The sequence below is a fragment of the Siphateles boraxobius genome, unplaced genomic scaffold (genome assembly GCF_051911475.1).
Source record: "Siphateles boraxobius isolate OS27281-9 unplaced genomic scaffold, OSU_SipBor_1 41, whole genome shotgun sequence".
NCBI classification, from domain to species: domain Eukaryota; kingdom Metazoa; phylum Chordata; class Actinopteri; order Cypriniformes; family Leuciscidae; genus Siphateles; species Siphateles boraxobius.
Genome location: NW_027509042.1, coordinates 5,717,298 through 5,735,027, shown reverse-complemented (window position 1 = coordinate 5,735,027; position 17,730 = coordinate 5,717,298). Strand labels below are relative to the sequence as shown.

At 39.6% G+C, this 17,730-nt stretch overlaps 1 protein-coding gene across 1 annotated transcript; it reads left to right on the top strand.

The window, feature by feature from the left end:
* The first annotated feature begins 77 nt into the window (after positions 1-77).
* Positions 78-10,688, top strand: wnt2ba (wingless-type MMTV integration site family, member 2Ba). Its single transcript, XM_077197980.1, has 5 exons — positions 78-511; positions 5,524-5,744; positions 7,328-7,605; positions 7,731-7,995; positions 8,979-10,688. The coding sequence occupies exons 1-5, from the start codon at positions 342-344 to the stop codon at positions 9,206-9,208; spliced, it is 1,164 nt and encodes a 387-aa protein (XP_077054095.1). The 5' UTR covers positions 78-341; the 3' UTR covers positions 9,209-10,688.
* The last annotated feature ends 7,042 nt before the right edge of the window (positions 10,689-17,730 follow it).

Here is a 17,730-nt window from a genome sequence, read left to right as displayed (position 1 = left end):
GTGCTGATTCCAGCCAATGAGCGCCAGCCAATGACACCCCCACCAACCAGAGATATTCCTCTGAATCTGATTCTGCGGGACAGATAGCCTACTGTACCTCACCCAAATGGACCGGTCCGGACGCAATTAGGAACCGTGATAACTATTTTAACATAGACATTTTCAGATTCCTCCTGCTGCTGCTCGAATGAAAGGAACTCACTTTTTTTTTCATTCACAGTACCTTTATCGATGTAAACTACATTGTTTTGAATGATGAGGAATAGAGCCGTAATGAACCTGTGACATTTCATTTTCTTTTTTGGATTATTTTTTTTCTTTACAAACTGCCCGTGTACAATATGCGAGAGTTTGATGGACTTGAATGCGCGTCGGCGGCGCGCAGGGACAGACAGCGCACACGTAACGGATTTCTGTCACACCGTGAACCGAGCGGCAGCGCTCATCGGATTTACCGGCTCTTTATCCTAATGCTGCTCATGTTTACTCCCAGTGTGGACTCGTCTTGGTGGTAGGTGTTTCTAATTGTTTATTTAAATTGGCACAAGAGCCAGGCAGTGGTTCATTTTCTTTTCGAAATCGAAAATTTTAAACACCTAAAAATAAAACTAATAGAACTTTTGCTGTCAGTTACGTATGCTAATATTAGGTTCACCGTAATTTACTTCATAGTGATAAACCAATCCCATCCAATCAAATCCTAAAAGTAGCTACGCTCACTGAATCTTTATTACAATTTGGGAACAATCATAACAAGAATCGTTAATTAAAACACTAAAAATAGGAATTTCCGTTTATCCGGTAGGATCTTTTGATCATATCAGGAATGTCTCCAAATTATGATGGAAATTCCTAGATTAGTATAAGGAAGTAAATGTAAAATTTAAATTAAGTGAAATTCAAAGAAACGAAAGAAATATTTAAATTTGTATTTACTTTTTTTTTTTTGTACTTTTGTATATCAGGGTGGAAAAACAGGTCATTTCACAGAATGCATTAACTGGGTTACATTTCTTTGCATTGCAGTTCAGTAAATTCCTCTTCCTGGCATTCTAATTCAAATTCCAACTCAAGTTCTTTCCATTTCTAGATATGACTCACGTCCCCTTTCAATACAATGTGATTTTGTGATTTTTCTGTTTTATGATCCACCCAACAGAAAGTCACAAGTTCCATCAACTAGAAAAGTACAAGAAATACAGTAGCATTTCTTTAGAATTTTGAGATTAAAAGTTACTCATAGTTCCAAAAATGTAAACCATGTCAAAATAATGATAATAATAATAAATAATTTTTTTACGCATAAAACCTGTTTTTCAGGGAACATAAATATACATTTATATTGAGTCTAAATTAATTAATTAAATTAGTCTAAATTGTCTTAAATATAATGTAAAATGCATAAGCATAAAAGCATTCATATGTGTGTGTGTGTGTGTGTGTGTGTGTGTGTTTCTATTCCGGTGAGGACTTCAACCTGAGAGCACACAGACTCATGGGGACTTGTGTCACCGTGAGGACCTAAATTGAGATACCCATGAGGAAACAAGCTTATAAATCATACAGAATGAGTTTTTTTGAAAATGTAAAAATGCAGAAAGTTTTGTGTGATGGGTAGGCTTAGGGGTAGGGTTTGTGTAAGGGGATATAATCTACAGTTTGTACAGTATAACAACCATTATGTATATGGAAAGTCCCCACATAGACAGTAAACCAAACATATAGCCTGTGTGTGCGTGTGTGTGTGTGTGTGTGTGTGTGTGTGTGTGTGTGTGTGTGTGTGTGTGTGTGTGTGTGTGTGTGTGTGTGTGTGTGTGTTCTTTAAATTGTTTTTATTTTTCAGTCTAGACAAATTCCATTCAAAGTGCAGAGCTAAACAAGGAAGAGTGATGTACAGTTAGTGATATATGAATGACAAATAAAAATTACTAGAATTTAAATAGTAAAAAGGTATCATACTAATATTAGTGAAAAAGTCAGATAAAATGAGACAACAAGAAGAAGAGAGAAAATTAGCTCTCGATGCCTGGCAAAAATGCACACAGTACTGTGTTTAATCATTTTCAAAGCAATTGTTAATTAAAGCAGAACTAAGTAACTTTTTTACCTTAACCAAACAGCTTTGGAGTCATTGTAATGTTTATATTACTGATTTCGTGTAGAATGGTGGTCGTCTCGCACCCCCCTGGTGCCTGTGAGCCGCAAAACCACCCTTGCAACTTTGGGCCTCAGTGTTAGGAAGTATCGTGTGATATCAGGTCTCGCGAGGTAACGAATTGCTTTACGGCACTGCACGCGTACACGCCCCCATCCAGGATACGGCTAGCTATAAGAACAACTATCTTCCCATGTCAAAGCTGGCATTTAAGAAGCAGAAAACTAGAAAAGCATTGTCGGAGGAACAGAGAAAGAGGAAATGGCAGACTGACCGAGCAAGGAGTCAGACACGAGTAAACATCGGACCTGCGTTTTCAGAATGGCGAAAAAAAACTAAGAAAGCGCGGTCGGAAGAGTCTAGAAAAGGGTAACGAGAATCTGACAGCACGAGGAACCGGACAAGAGTCCCACTCGCTCAGTCTTTCACTGTTAAAGTTGATTCCTGCGATTATCATGAGAACAGTTGTCAATATCTCACATAATTATCAGGACATAAATAAGCCAACATGTTGTAAATAGTGTAAATGAGCGCAATTTGCAAACTATTATGATAAATTGCAATAATCATGTCTAACAACATCATAACGGACATTGTTACGAAATCAGGGCTCTCAAGTGTCACGCATTGAGCGTGACAGTCACTCATTTCGGTCTTTTGTCACGCTCTCCCGCCACACATTGTATTTCTCACGCTGAAAAACTATTTGTAATATATTTAATATGCCAAAACTCTGGCCGCGCCGCTCTCACGGTGGAACCGGCAGGAATCAAGCGCGTCTCCTCTGGTTTTGTTCGTCGAGCTACACAATAGCCAATCAGAAAATAGCACTATTGTATCTGGGTAAGATTTAATGCAACAACCAATGACAAAAATGTATCTGTCGGCTGGATGTTACTCTTGCCTGTCTTCAAAACTTGAGAGCCCTGCGAAATAATGCGACGTACATGATACACTTTATTGGTGTCATCTGGCATTTAGGCTCAGGTAAGCCTGACGCGGTAGGCTACTTTATTATTATGAAGTGCAGAGGCCGTGAGTGCAGACACGCTCTGCGTGAGTGGTGTTTACGACAGTAACGTTACATACAAGTACTCTACAGCGACTCTAGGGATCGCTGTTTGACAAAAACAGAAATCCTGCATAGTGCCTCTTTAAGACAGAGGAGTCTGATGTCTTTACCTGACATTGATCAACACATTACAGACTGTTCTATAACAGGTCTTGGCTGAATCAGCAGACCTACTTGTGTGCTGCTAACACAGCATATAAACACACTTGCTAGGGGTGATATAGATCTTAAGTGACTTGGATCAGAAGTTATTACTTTTCATCTCAATTTCTTCATTGTATAACAGCAGACATGGTGACACAATGGCATACTTCGCCTTTAAAAACGTCTAATTGCAGCATTCAAAAGTTCCCCATCACGTCTCAGAGGTAGCAATGTCAACATAGTCAGCACACTGCCTAGTGCCCCACAGCTGAGTAAACAACATAATCTCAGTCCATGCTATTTTTTGATACTTTCAATTAAAACGAATGCTCGGCTTCTCTCAAACACGCACGATAAGACAATAATACAGTATTTCATGAATGGGAAAAGGAGGGTTATCATTTGTATAATCTCTGTTGAAATAACTATACGTATGGCCCCTTTTTCCCTCAATAAGGCAGCGGGGATTCGACGGCATGAGTCCGCAAGACAGCCATGGCGGCATGCCCAAATCCATGTGAGCCAGTGGTGATAAATATCTCTCAGTTCCTATGGTAATTTATACAGTTATGGGGATTGTTGTCATCGTTGCAATCAATTCACGCGTAGCGGTTTTCTGGCTTACGTGCAGCAGCTTTTCCCAATCCCAGCCGCATGCAGCTGATAAGTGTTCTGGAACAGAGAGGCAGAGCGAGATTGTGTTTCTGTGTGTCAAGGATCAACCGTGCAAAGCCGCCAATACCAGGCCCTCCCATGGATGCTATAGCGAGAGGAATAAGTCTTTCATTGGGTCTTATGTTTGCACTAGTATGTCAGTATGAGAGAGAGAGAGCGAGAGAGAGAGAGAGAGAGAGAGAGAGAGAGAGAGAGAAAGAGAGAGAGCGATAGGGACAGGGACAGCCATAAGAGGAGTGGAAATTGTTCAGTAGGTTTGTACGGTTAGTGCTGTCACACAAACCCAGACACGACTGACTGGAGAACGAGATCCGGGAAGGAGACAAGGGCGCGTGAGCACAGCGTAAACTTCGCTGAAGGAGTCTGTGTGGTGCGCTTCAACAGAAAGGGTAGAATAGGAAAATGCTACACCTGCAACACAAATATCAATACCAGAATGGCAAATGTGTTGCATTTTTTCAACAAAGGACAATAGGAAATAGGACATGCTGGATTGTCCTAAATTATGGAGTAAGATATAGTCCTTTAAGGGATAGTTTATCCAAAAATGATTTACTCACCTTCATGTTGTTCAAACCCTGTATGACTTCTTTCTTCTGTGGAACAAAAACATTGGACCCCATTGACTTTCTTTGCCTGGGACTTCTTTTGTGTTCCACAGCAGAAAGAAAGTCATACAGGTTTGGAACGACATGAGGGTTGAGTATGCGATGATAGAATTTTAGCATGGCAATTCGTAACTATTTTACATTTTGGTGAATTGGTAGCTAATTCATATGAATTCATACAATCTCATCATGTTATCCGATTTCGTCCCATTGATGGTTTAGATTAGAGACAGACCATTCATACGTTTAAAAAAAAAAGTTAAAATCTTACACTCCCGTACTAATCACTTCATTACATAATGCCCACGTTCTAATAGTTAAGTTTTATCATGAGATTGGCCTGGGAGTTTATTTTAGGTGAACTATCTCTTTAAGTCTCTTTGAGGAAAACATTTTGGCAGACAGTAAAATATCATAGGGGTATCATTATCACAAAATAGCTTAAATAAATTGGCATGAAATATTGATTTAAGTTGAAATTATTATATTATGTGAGAAGAAACAGACATGAAACTAAGTACAGCAGGAAATTGTTGCCTGGGAAAACAGATAGTTATTCAATTTATTGGTCTATACGCAAAAATATTTGACTGCTGAATGACTGACCAGTGAGAATCAAGCATTCCAAAGAACCGTGTATTAAAGTGTGGCTAACTAGTGGCTAACATGAACTTTGAAGGTTTGGTCTCTAATAAAGATGACCCAGAAGAGCAGGCTAAGTCTTTTTCTGATGTTCAAGTGGGATGGATTAAATTATTATGCATTACAAGATTATCTCTTATCACAAGCCTGCCAACTACTGCAATGGAAATTTACAATTACTCATTTCTCAGATGCTTAGTCAACAATGTATCTGTTTGTTTCTGCAGGTACATTGGCGCATTAGGTGCACGGGTTATATGTGACAACATTCCAGGGCTGGTGAACAAGCAGAGGCAGCTCTGCCAGAGACACCCAGACCTCATGCAATCCATCGGACAGGGAGCCAAAGAGTGGATCCGAGAATGCCAGCACCAGTTCCGACACCATCGCTGGAACTGCAGCACGCTGGAGCGGGACCACACTGTGTTCGGCCGTGTCATTTTGCGCAGTCAGTATTTATGCTACACTTCATCATCATCATGCAATAAGACATGAACTATGCAACCCTGTATCATGTTTAAAAACGCCATATTTCATAAAGTATCAAACTGTTAGTTCAAATAAAGCTGTGTGCGGAGGTAAATCTCACCAGACCTGTCATGAACATGTCAGAGCCACACCAAAATCAAAGGAAAGATATAAGAAAGCATATTTTGCATAAAGAACTAGCTGGTATAATGCCCAACACTATTACAGCTTTACATGCTGATCGGGACAAAAAGGTCTCCACTTCCCAAGAATAGGCGAAAGTCTGAGTGAAAGTGGATGTTCTCCAAATACAAGTGGCTAGTCGGAGGGGGTTCTCTACTGGCTGATGTATAAACAGTAATAGGAGATGTAAATATTTGTGCAGATGACTCTGGCAGACAGACAAAGCTGCTCTTTTTGACATATCACCCTCTGTTCTGGCTCAGTGCATGAGCTGGAGGAGGAAAATGAGCAAAATAGGGGTCATTTTGCGCTACTTTGGGAAAAAAAACACACCTCAAGGCTATCAGTGCAATCGACCAAAGAAACTAAAGGTGAAGGAGTGTCAGCTTGAATCAGTCGAATGTTAGAAAGCTGTAGGGTGGCCTCCCGCACTTAGTTCAGCCAAGGGGCTTAAATCTACAGATGATGTTAGAGAGTTGATATAACAAAAGCACAGTGCATTTAACATCATATTAATAGCATTACACGTTTGCTGCGGTCTGAGTGCGATTGTTGCGATTGTCTGGTTTCACACTCACTTGATTCTATTGAACCCTGGTGCATTTGAATTCATCTTGCATCATCAAAAACATGCACAGCGCACGATGGAAAGCAGAATGCGTGTCAATATATCGTGTTTTTGTATTAATTTGGTGCTATTATGCGCAGCAGAGTGAATGATGTTGGGTTTATAGCGAGCCATTCATTTGCTGCTCTGATTGCACCCGCTCTACATAATGACACTGCATGTGTAATGCACGCAGGCCAGTAAGAGCTGTGCATGTAAACCTCACTCCCCTGATCTCAAGAGGTGCAGTAGTGGCTTCTGTCTTTAGCGCTCCCGCCTCCCATGCCAGAGACGCTGGTTTGAGTCCCACTTGGAGTAGGACTGGTTACACATGCTCACTTTCACGCGTCTCCAGGGTAAATCATCACCACTGTCATCCCCTACATGTGTTTTGTTGAATTAATCCTCGACTAAAAACACATGCACAGGTTGCTTTACTTCCTGAACAAGTGCGCATCCCAGTGCGAGTTGCTTTCACATTCATGCAAATCACGCCACAGTTACAGTGCAAACCAACTCAGATCACCTCTTACGTTCATTACCCGGTGCGCTCATGTGTCCACATGACTGCTTTCACATTAACAATTTTTCATGCAAACCGTGACCCGTTTCAAACTAAACTGCCAGTGTGAAAGCACCCTGAAGTCAACATGAGACCGTGTGCATAACCCATTTGGCACTGAAATTATACACTAAAAATGAAATTCTTTCTGAAGCACAGAACTATACCCCATTTTTAACATGCTAATATGAAAACCTTTCTCCTCCATCAGGTAGCCGTGAAGCAGCATTCGTTTATGCAATTTCCTCTGCGGGCGTAGTTTATGCCATCACCAGGGCATGCAGTCAAGGAGAGCTGAAGATCTGCGGCTGCGACACACACAGGAGAGGGCGAGCCAGCGATAAAGAAGGGGACTTTGACTGGGGCGGCTGTAGCGACAACATTAACTACGGTATCAAGTTTGCCAAAGCTTTTGTGGATGCCAGAGAGAGGATGGTCAAAGATGCCAGAGCACTGATGAATCTGCACAACAACCGCTGTGGGAGAATGGTAAGTGTCAAGATTATCATTACAAAATAAATTCGAATTCAGCAAGCTAATTATAAAAACTTTAACTTTTTAATCTGGGTTATGGAGTGGTTCATAGGTCATTGGCTGAGTTTTGTTTTCTCTAGGCAGTCAAGCGTTTTATGAAGACTGAATGCAAGTGTCATGGAGTCAGTGGGTCATGTGCTCTCAGGACATGCTGGTTGGCTATGACTGATTTCCGGCGAACAGGGGACTACTTGAGAAAGAAGTACAATACTGCTGTGGAGGTCATGATGAACCAGGATGGTACAGGCTTCATGGTTGCAGACCGAGAAAACAAGAGAACAACCAAAAATGATCTAGTGTACGTTGAGAACTCTCCAGACTATTGCCTAATGGACCGATCGGCGGGTAAGCAACAAAGAGCTGAGTGTTGAGTGTTTTTGTTTGTAAACGTCCTTGCAAACGGTCCAAATTCTCGTCCGAAATTTCGGCACATTAAAAAATAAATATAACTTCACGTTTCTGTCAATCACGTTTACACACTGCCTCAGAAACATTCGTCCGTCATAAAAAAACAAATCTGCATTTTCTGCATTTTTCGCATCCGTAGCAAGCATTTTGAGAGGTGTTTTGACAATTCAGAGAATTGTAAATTCTTGAGAATTGTAACCTAAATAGAACCTAAATTTCGGACCCTGTGTGCAAGGACCTTAACCGGGCAAAATTTACAAAAAGAGTCATATTTCACCCCAAAGTCAAAAAAGAAAAATCAGAAATTATAACTTGCATTTTAAAGAAAATTAGACTATTTAGATTTTGCATTGTTACAGTATTAAGCACATTTCTCCAATTTTTAATACTGCAATGGAAAAAAAAATACACTAAATTCTAATTGTTACACTCATTTACATACAAATTATTGCATTTAAGTATTTTTTTTTTAGCATTTAAATCTATTAAAAATTATTATAGTAATGACAATCTAATGAGAACTACCAAAATAAAGACAATTATAAAATCCAAAAAGTCCAATATTTTAATGATGATTAAGCACATTTTTATTCCTCAGTTCCAATAAACGTAAAGTCATAATGCAAATTAAGTCTTAAAATAGGTCCTAAAATATGCTTGATTTTGCATGCTTTTATTACATATAAATAACGTTTAATTTTTTGGTTTTATTATAATTTGTTTCTTTTTTGGGTTTTTTTGGGCGGAATGTGACCTAGACTTGAAAATAGCGTGGTTGTCCCATGGCAAAAAAAAAACAAAAAAAAAACATGGTACATTTCTGCAAAGGTCCTGATCTCAGAAAACACGTTTGGCCTATTGACTCACAATGGAATAATTTTACCACTGTAACTGAAAAAAACCCTGTATTTATATTTCAGGTTCTCTGGGCACAGCAGGACGTGTGTGCAACAAGTCATCGAGAAGCATGGACGGCTGCGAGGTCATGTGCTGCGGCCGCGGGTACGACACCACCCGTGTAAAACGTGTGACCCAATGCGAGTGCAAGTTCAAATGGTGCTGCGCTGTCGAGTGCAGGGACTGTGAGGAAACTGTGGACGTCCACACCTGTAAACCACATAAGAAACCCGACTGGCTCGATTTGACTTGACTGCCGTGATCATAACCAATCAGCAGCTACTGGTGCTTTTCTGTTCTCAGGTTTTTAAAGTGGGCAAATGCATTGCAGGATGTGTAGTTTATGACTATATAACGCTCTGGTCTCCACTTGCAGAACCCTGAACTTTATTCGCCTTCAATGATGCAAGCGCAGAGATCACAGGCCAGTCTGGAGCACTGGTAGACGGTGGGTGTCATGGGGAAATTATACAATGGGCATTGTCTGGTGTTTATTGAACGAACTGTGATCAGGACACAATTCTTTCACTATTTACAAACTGTAAAACACCTTTAACTGATAATATGTGTGCCTATATATACATTGAATTATGTTTTTGGACAGCGGTGATAAATGCAATAATGCTAGGGAAAGAACAATGTACACAGCATCAAGCTTCCTAAATACCATAGCAATAAATCGTATTTCACGCCAAGAATAATGCCATTTAATTGTCCAAAATGATACTTTTAAGGGCGCTGTAAAAAAATATTGTTAAACAGTGATAACTGAGTAACCCTTCGTTCACTTTATGGACCATGATTTCTTTAATACTCAACTTGTGCACGAAAGAATAAGATCAACGATCAATGTATCATGACACATACGATTGTCATTGTATAACAGAGAAATATATTTCATCTCTAGTTATCTTTTTTAATACCCAAGCACTTAAACATCCCTTCAAATATGAGCATTTTTGTTTGGTTTGGTTCCAATGAACTTATCTACGATCAAGTCAATATTTTCCCTGATGGATTTCTCATTGAAATGTGATTTTTATTGAAATAAAAAGTCCAAACCATCAGACTATAAACTGTTCATGATGCACACAACATATGAAATTGTACGCTCAAATCTGATGGCTAAATTGGTATCTGAGAATAAAAGTACATACAATGAGCCCTCCAGGTTGCTGGATTAACCAGAGTTAACCAGAAACAAGATACCTTCAAGATGTTATGTGCATGAAATAATAGCTAATTTGAAAAATGACTGAAACCAAATGGCCACTCTGAATGTATTACTGCTTGCTTCATACTTATGTCCTCATGTAAAACCCACACTAAATGCCAAATCCTTGCTAAAATAAGACGGCAGCTTACTGAGATTGAGCAGTAAAAATAGTCAGGTTAGCATGACTCGCATTCTTCGCCATTTATTTTGTCGGTCTGAATGAAGCACCCTGGTTTGACAACACGGTTGTTTCTAAATTTGCTGTTTAGATGGATGAGTGAATGGCGCTCAGGTTGTCATCCTGGTTGGTAATGCGTGTCCAAAATGATGACCCCATTAATCTAAAGCAACCTGAAACTTTGTCAGGTAAAGGCCATGCAAGCTTATTTTGTCATTGTACAAAATGTCATTGGCGAAAGAGACCAAAAAGGAAAGCCGTTGCTATACAGTGTTCTTTTTTTGTGTGGCCACTAGGCTATATATAAAATTGCCACAAAATTCTTAAAAAATGAAAAAATGTATGCATATATTTATTTAATTCTTTAACTAACCTAAATAATGAATAATGAAATTAACTTAACCTTCACAATACAATTATTTTATTTTTCTAACATTAGTAGGATTTTTGATTGATGTCATTGATTAGAATTCCAAGTCACTTATATAATAAAAATTCAGATGATCATTCTCACTGCTTGAATTAAACCATGTATAATGTTGCAGTTCCTAAAAAAAAACTAACTTTTTTTTAGCTTTATTAACTAGCCAAAGCCATTGTTTACTGATTTTTGGCACTCAGCGTGTGTTAATTTTGGATCCTGTACAGAAGTGATTCTGATCTCAAGCCATTCTAATTGGTGCCATGTTGTAAGAGAGACGCTCAGATTTGTTTTTGGCTCTGTGATTCTTATATCTTAAAAGATTGAAGTCTCAAAGTGAGCCAATAGCTCTCTGTTGTTACTTTATTTTCAGCATTGCATCCAAAGATACATTTTTCCAAATGTGGAATGTCAGAAATTTCCCACAGCTAGTCTGATTATGTTTTCCGTTGTTCAACAGTTCCACCTCACACTTTGTCTTTGCCAGAAAAACTTCTGTGTTGAGAAAGACTTGTGGAAAACATGTCAGAGTATGTTTACTTTTGAACATTGTAAAATTACCCCCTTGGCAGTGTGTAACCACTATGTGGTTAGTGTTGAAATTTATGCATGTTCCTAAACAGAATCGGCTAACATTTTAATTAGCGCACTAATCCGTACAAGGACATATTGATAGAGTCAAGGCGCTGAAAGCTAAAATAGTATTCACAACTTTTTGTTCTTTGGAGAGGACTTTGTGTATATTCATCGAGTCACATGACCATGTCCTCAAAGCCCAATATGTGTGTGGTCCTTACAACTCCATTCATTTTCAGTCAATTGTCCAAGATAACGATCTTGTTATGGTGAAAACAAACCAGCTGTTTCAAAGTTGAAAAAACTTGAACAATTATATTCTTTAAAACTTTCATATTAGGATACAAGGTAAGGTTCAAATGACGCTTAAAAAATAAGTGATATAGGCAAAGGCATGCAATTATTAAGAATGAGTTTTTCAAACTCCATGACCCTAAATGTTACACTTCAGTGCATAACCTTTTGTGCTACGGACCTGAATGTTGCCTTAAATCACGAAAATGTGTTGAGGAGAGGTGTGCTATTTTTATTGCAATTTTCATATCACATGGCAAACAATACTGAATGTGGCATTCAGTGGATTCTTTAGTTGACAGCAACCACACACAGTGAAAACCCTTCAGAACACATTGGGAACTCCATAGAAATGTCTGGCAACCACCCGAAACACCCTAGAAACCTAGCAACACACTAAAAATGACTCGGAACACCTTAGCAAATATATAGCAACGCCCTGGCTACCATCCACAAGCTCTTAGCATAAAAGTGATGGGTTTTCTCACAAGCACAATATAAATAAATAATATTAGAAAATATATAAAATATACTTAAAATACTAGAGATGCACCGATTACAATTTTCTAGGCCGATTCCGATTTTTCATTGAGTTTGAGCTGCCGATACCGATTAGAGCTGATTCAGATTTAATTTTTTCTAACCACTTTACAGCACACACACACAAATATTTATTTTCTCTCTTTTCTTTAATAGAACATTTTTGAACAGATAATTGCTATAATAGCCTTTAGAACTATATAAAATTCTCCTGGTGTGGGAAATTCACACACATCTAAAGTGCAGTTATGGAAGAAACATTTCCTTTTCACATCCAATATCCACCTAAAAAAAATTATAAATTTAGCAAACTAAACTTCTGTATTAAAACAGGTACTGAAATAAAATAATATACAAATAACAAATAAAAATTAAATAAATATAGCTTTGCAGTATAAAGATATTTCTCAAAACACACACACACACACACACACACACACACACACACACACACACACACACACACACACACACAGGCCTATTGCAATCACTTGTTCAATAATGGCAAGTTTTTCATTGCAAACAGAAGCATTTCTACTTTGTCAACAGATAGTCTGTTTCTTCTCTAATCTGCCACATGTCCAGCCAGGCTAAACAAGCACTCACGGTCAACGCTTGTACATGGTGCAGAGAGGTAAACTCGGGCAAGTGCAGGGAAACAATTGGGAAATAATTAAAACAAGTATAAATTGGTAAACTTTCTATGAATATTTTTAATAAAAGTATATATTGTATACATAGTCTTCATTTTCATTTCTGACATAATCTACTCCAGTTCTTGTTAAAACACACCAGACATGCAAATTCTGTGCATTTTGGGCACTTTTTGGGTGAAATCATATTTATTTTGTCCATCAAAAGTGTGCTTTCACTTTAATTGAGTGTGAGCAGCGCCGCAAAAATAGACTCTGCGCCGAAACCCCGCTTCACCGCTGATCACGCGACGCTCCTGCTTGACGCTCACGCGACGCTTCTGCTCCCGGTGTGAATGCACTTATTGATTAACATGCACTGCACGTCCGCACTGTAGGCTTACCCCTAAAATCCACTGGATCCGTCTACGGCGCGGAACGTCAGTGCCACGTTTTTGATGCGTCCCTAGCTCGGCGTCAAAGTCCACTGGAAGCGTCTCAGACGCCTTTCAGCAGCGGAGCGTTGGTATCCACAGGGTGTTTTATTTTGAATATCTCTTATTTTGAAAGATCTTCTATGCCGTTCTGTGTCTGACTTCCTGCCCGGTACGATGTACTCTGTGCTGCTTGACGCGGCAAGCGGTGAAAATAGACCTGCTACCTATTCTCTGCGGAGCGGAGCGGAGAGACGCTTCTGGGGCGCTTCTGAGACGCGCTGCGTCCGCAGCTGGTGGACTTAAGAGCATTGACTATAATGGCCGCGATTAGCTCCGGCATCCGCGCCGTAGACGGATCCAGTGGATTTTAGGGGTTAAGTCCACAGATCCAGAGCAAGTGTTTGGTCTTGAGGGCAGATTTATAGGGGAGATAAGCATTATATATACGTGACCTTTGGGGACGAGTGTGGCTTGGCTCCCAGAAGCGAGTGGGTGTGAGCGTTAGCACGCTTGCTGTCAGACGGAGCTTACCAGGCCGCCGGCGTGGGATTAACACATAAAAACTCTTATCTTGTGAGTCAGCTGGCAAGAATGTAGCTCTTCTAAAACTTTAAATGCAAAACAGAGGCACAGCAGCACTCCTGTGAGGAGCACCTAAGGCTTTCATTTTTGTTTAAAGATATAAGGGCGAGTGCGATCCATAGATATTTATACATAGATTCCTCTTAGCGGCTGTTTCGATGGACACTATACGTTAGTCGTCCGCCATATTGGAACGGTCAAACCCGGTCTGTGAACTGTGCATCTGCATCCACAGTTAGGCACATGTATGAATATCTATATCTGCAACAGACTTCAGAAGATGATTTTGCTAAACTAACACATAACAACATGATGAAGCATCTGTTATTGTAGGGACATCGACATTATATTGGCACAAAGAAAACTTAAGTAAAGCGGCAGCCCCTCACGGACTCCTGCATATAAACATAATAAAACACAACGTTTCCTCTCTCGTCCTTCGCTGTCTTCACTCCTTTTATCCTTCCAGAGCTCCTGCGTGGGACTCGAGACCGGCACTGACCCCACCCCTCAACCTTAGCAATACCACCAGTGGGGCGTGAGCAGATCATATGAAAATGTACGAATGAGATCGCACAAATTCATACGAATTTGCCATCAATTCAACATACCACATAATTTGAGGTATCAGTCAAGTCCATCACCCAAATAGTGTGGGATGCGTTACATGGTTTAGTAGTTTACTACTTAGTGCTTTATAAGGCATTGACCAAACCATTAACCCTAAGGCAAGATCCATTTCTAAGAGTAGCATGATACGTTGTAATACACACAGCTTTAATTTAACAATGCAAAGATTTGTACAGGATCTCATGGGACAGTATTTGCTGTAAACATTATTTGCTTGGTTGTCACTAGGTTTTGTTACACTCTGTGGCTTAAGCCTGCAGTAAACTGCCAACCTGAACAAATCCAGAACCCCTGGAGAGCGCCAGTTGAAACGCCCCCAAATGTACTTAATCCAGCTGTAGGGCACCAGCTCTGTCAGCACTCAATAAACGTGACTGTGATGGTATCAAGCTAAATATATTCTCATCCTTCTCAGGCATTCACCAGGAGGTTTTCCTGAGACATTACCTTCTTTAAGCAGAATTTGTTTGCAAATATATGACTGAATAAGCATTCTCCTGTGTGGGATGAGATCGACAGTAGCCGTGCATCACACTGCCAGTCTTTGTGGCTCTTTTCTATTCTACATTCAGTACCATATGAAGCATTATTTTGACCCTGCACAACCCCGTCTGACTGTTGTATGGGTGACTGCCAAAGAAAACAGGTGGTAGTGGGACGTTTGATGATCAGACACCATGCTTTTGTCTCATATGTAGCTGTGAACATCCATGTCCATGCCAAATATGTTGAGAGGCATAGCTGTGCTTTAAAGACACGAGCGTAACCTGTGAAAGAATTTTGAACAATGCTTTGTAACTTTAGTAGCCCTCAGAGGTATAATACTATACATATGACTTTAAGAAACTTTGTAAATGACAAAAAAAATAATGAAAAAGTATATCAACGGAAATGTATATCTGCATTATAATTATTGTTTCAATATGTTAGTCATATTAAAGGGGTGGTAAAATGCCCTTTTCACAAGATGTAAAATAAATCTCTGATATCCCCAGAGTGTGAGTGTGTGTGTGTGAAGTTTTAGGACAAAATACCCCACAGATATTTTTATATAGCATGTTAAAGTTGTCACTTTTTGAGAGTTAGCAAAAACGCACCGTTTTGTGCCTGGTCCTTTAAATGCAAATGAGCTGCCTCAGAGGGCGGGGTTTCAAGAGCTCTGGTGTGTAGCAGCTGCGATTACACTAAAATGACAGAAACTGTTCTGCCTTTAATGTTAAAACAGAGTCAGACAAAGATGGAGAGACTTAAGAAGAAGTGACAACATGTAGAATGCAACAGGACGTCTCTGAATGGTTAGTTGATGAATTTATGTTGCTGATGTGGAGTTAACTATCTTCAATTAGCATATTCTGTCATGTTAATCTATAAATCGCTCGTATAGGAACTGTTGTGAGATGCACACAGAGTGACTTTTTATTGCATGTGAAAAGAAGGATGCTAAAGTTTGAGCTGACTCACAAATGTACTCTTATTCAACTTTTCTCGTGGTAGGGGTTTATGTACATTTTAGGGTTGCTGATGTCACTAACCCGGGAGGAATGTCGTGTAGTCCCTACCAGCCATTTGTTGTAGTCCTTTTCTTTAAAAGCAAACATCTCCCTTTGCTTTTAACTTTGAGCATTGTAACTTTGCAGATGTTGTTTAATGCTCAAACAGCAACATTTCACACTAGCTAAAGTTAGAAAAGTGAAATTGTGTTTTACCACCCCTTTAAATGTATACTGTACAAGCATTATCCTAGTATTCCATTCCAAATTGAGAAAATATTAATTACGAAAACTATGAATCCCGGTTTAGAAGACTCCGTCCCCACATCAGACAAGGTGGAAGCGCTCAGAGCGGGACAGGAAATGATGGAAGAGTGTGTTTATTTACAGGTTGGTAAAACCCACTTAGTGATGTTGACTATTTACAGTAGCTACATATACAGAAGGGAAAAAAACAATCTGAAAAGACGCTATTTACAAAACTCAAAGTGGCACATGGAAACATGGATATAAAAGTTAGACAAGCACACATAAATAATCCTCGCACATCAGAGGAACTTCTTACCTTTCAATCTATGGAAATTAAGGCTCAAATATAACGTGACAAAACGGTTAGCTGCTACTTCAGCAGCGGTCTGGATAATTTACACATGAATAATGACACTAAGAAAAATGTCAAACAGTAAAGAGTTCACCATTTGCACCTGACCAAATAGAGACAAAATCCAGACCTGTACAACCCTATTTGCTGCCATTTAAAGGGTCATTCCACCGGTGGAGACATGAATATGTATTGAAAGTGGGTCATATATGTAGTAGAATAGTATCATAAATTTCTTATTTAGGACCTTCTTGGCCGATAAAATGCAGAAAATGACTTTTTAGTGCTTTTGGATTGTAGACAACAATCCCCATAGTACATTGCAATGCTCAGCTCCGCAGACCACTCCCACTACAGTAGCTAGCTTAACTGCAAGATATTTGTGCAATGAACCTGCCACGTTAGCATGTTAACAAAATGAAAATAAACTTACTTTACAGAAAGACGACCATTTGACCCTGTAGGCTTTGGCTGACGTTGCCAGTTGAACTTAGGTACTCTAAAGTAGGTCTCCAGGACGCCGCTATCCGTATGGGGTACGAAACTCGGGTGAGCAACAACACACACGTCCGTGTCATCCTCCGATTCCGTAGCACCGCTGGAATTCTCGGCAGCAGACAGACTCTTGTTCTGTGTCCATTGGCGCACAGTGAGAGCACAGGCACCACCAATCTGCCCCAGCTCGAACCATTGCGGTGAAATCAAACGCACTGGCACTGATCTGATAGGTCTGTTAGCGCATTAGGTCCAACCCCCTATGGGCGGGTTTGAAAGGGTGGGAACTAGTGCTTGTAGCCTTCACAGAAATCCCCCCCTTTTACACTTCCTCCTACAATGACTTAAAATGACGATTTTTGCGTCATTGTAGGAGGAAGTGAAAAAGGTAAATAGAGGATTCCTCTCGTCTCAGGGGAAAATGAAAGAGTGTTGCACGACCATTCAATAGTATGACTGGATTTCTAACAATGGAAATCTTAATGCAAATGGGTGGAGTGACCCTTTAAGCCACCTATTTTATTTCTCTTCTGTTTTTTGTAAATTTTGCATATTTAAAATTTTTCAATCTTTTATCGCCTACAGCTATCCTATTTAACTTACATAAATACCATGAACATTCATGTTCACCTAATTACTTAATTAGCAAGTAAACTATTTCCTGTAAATGTGCAAGAGACCTT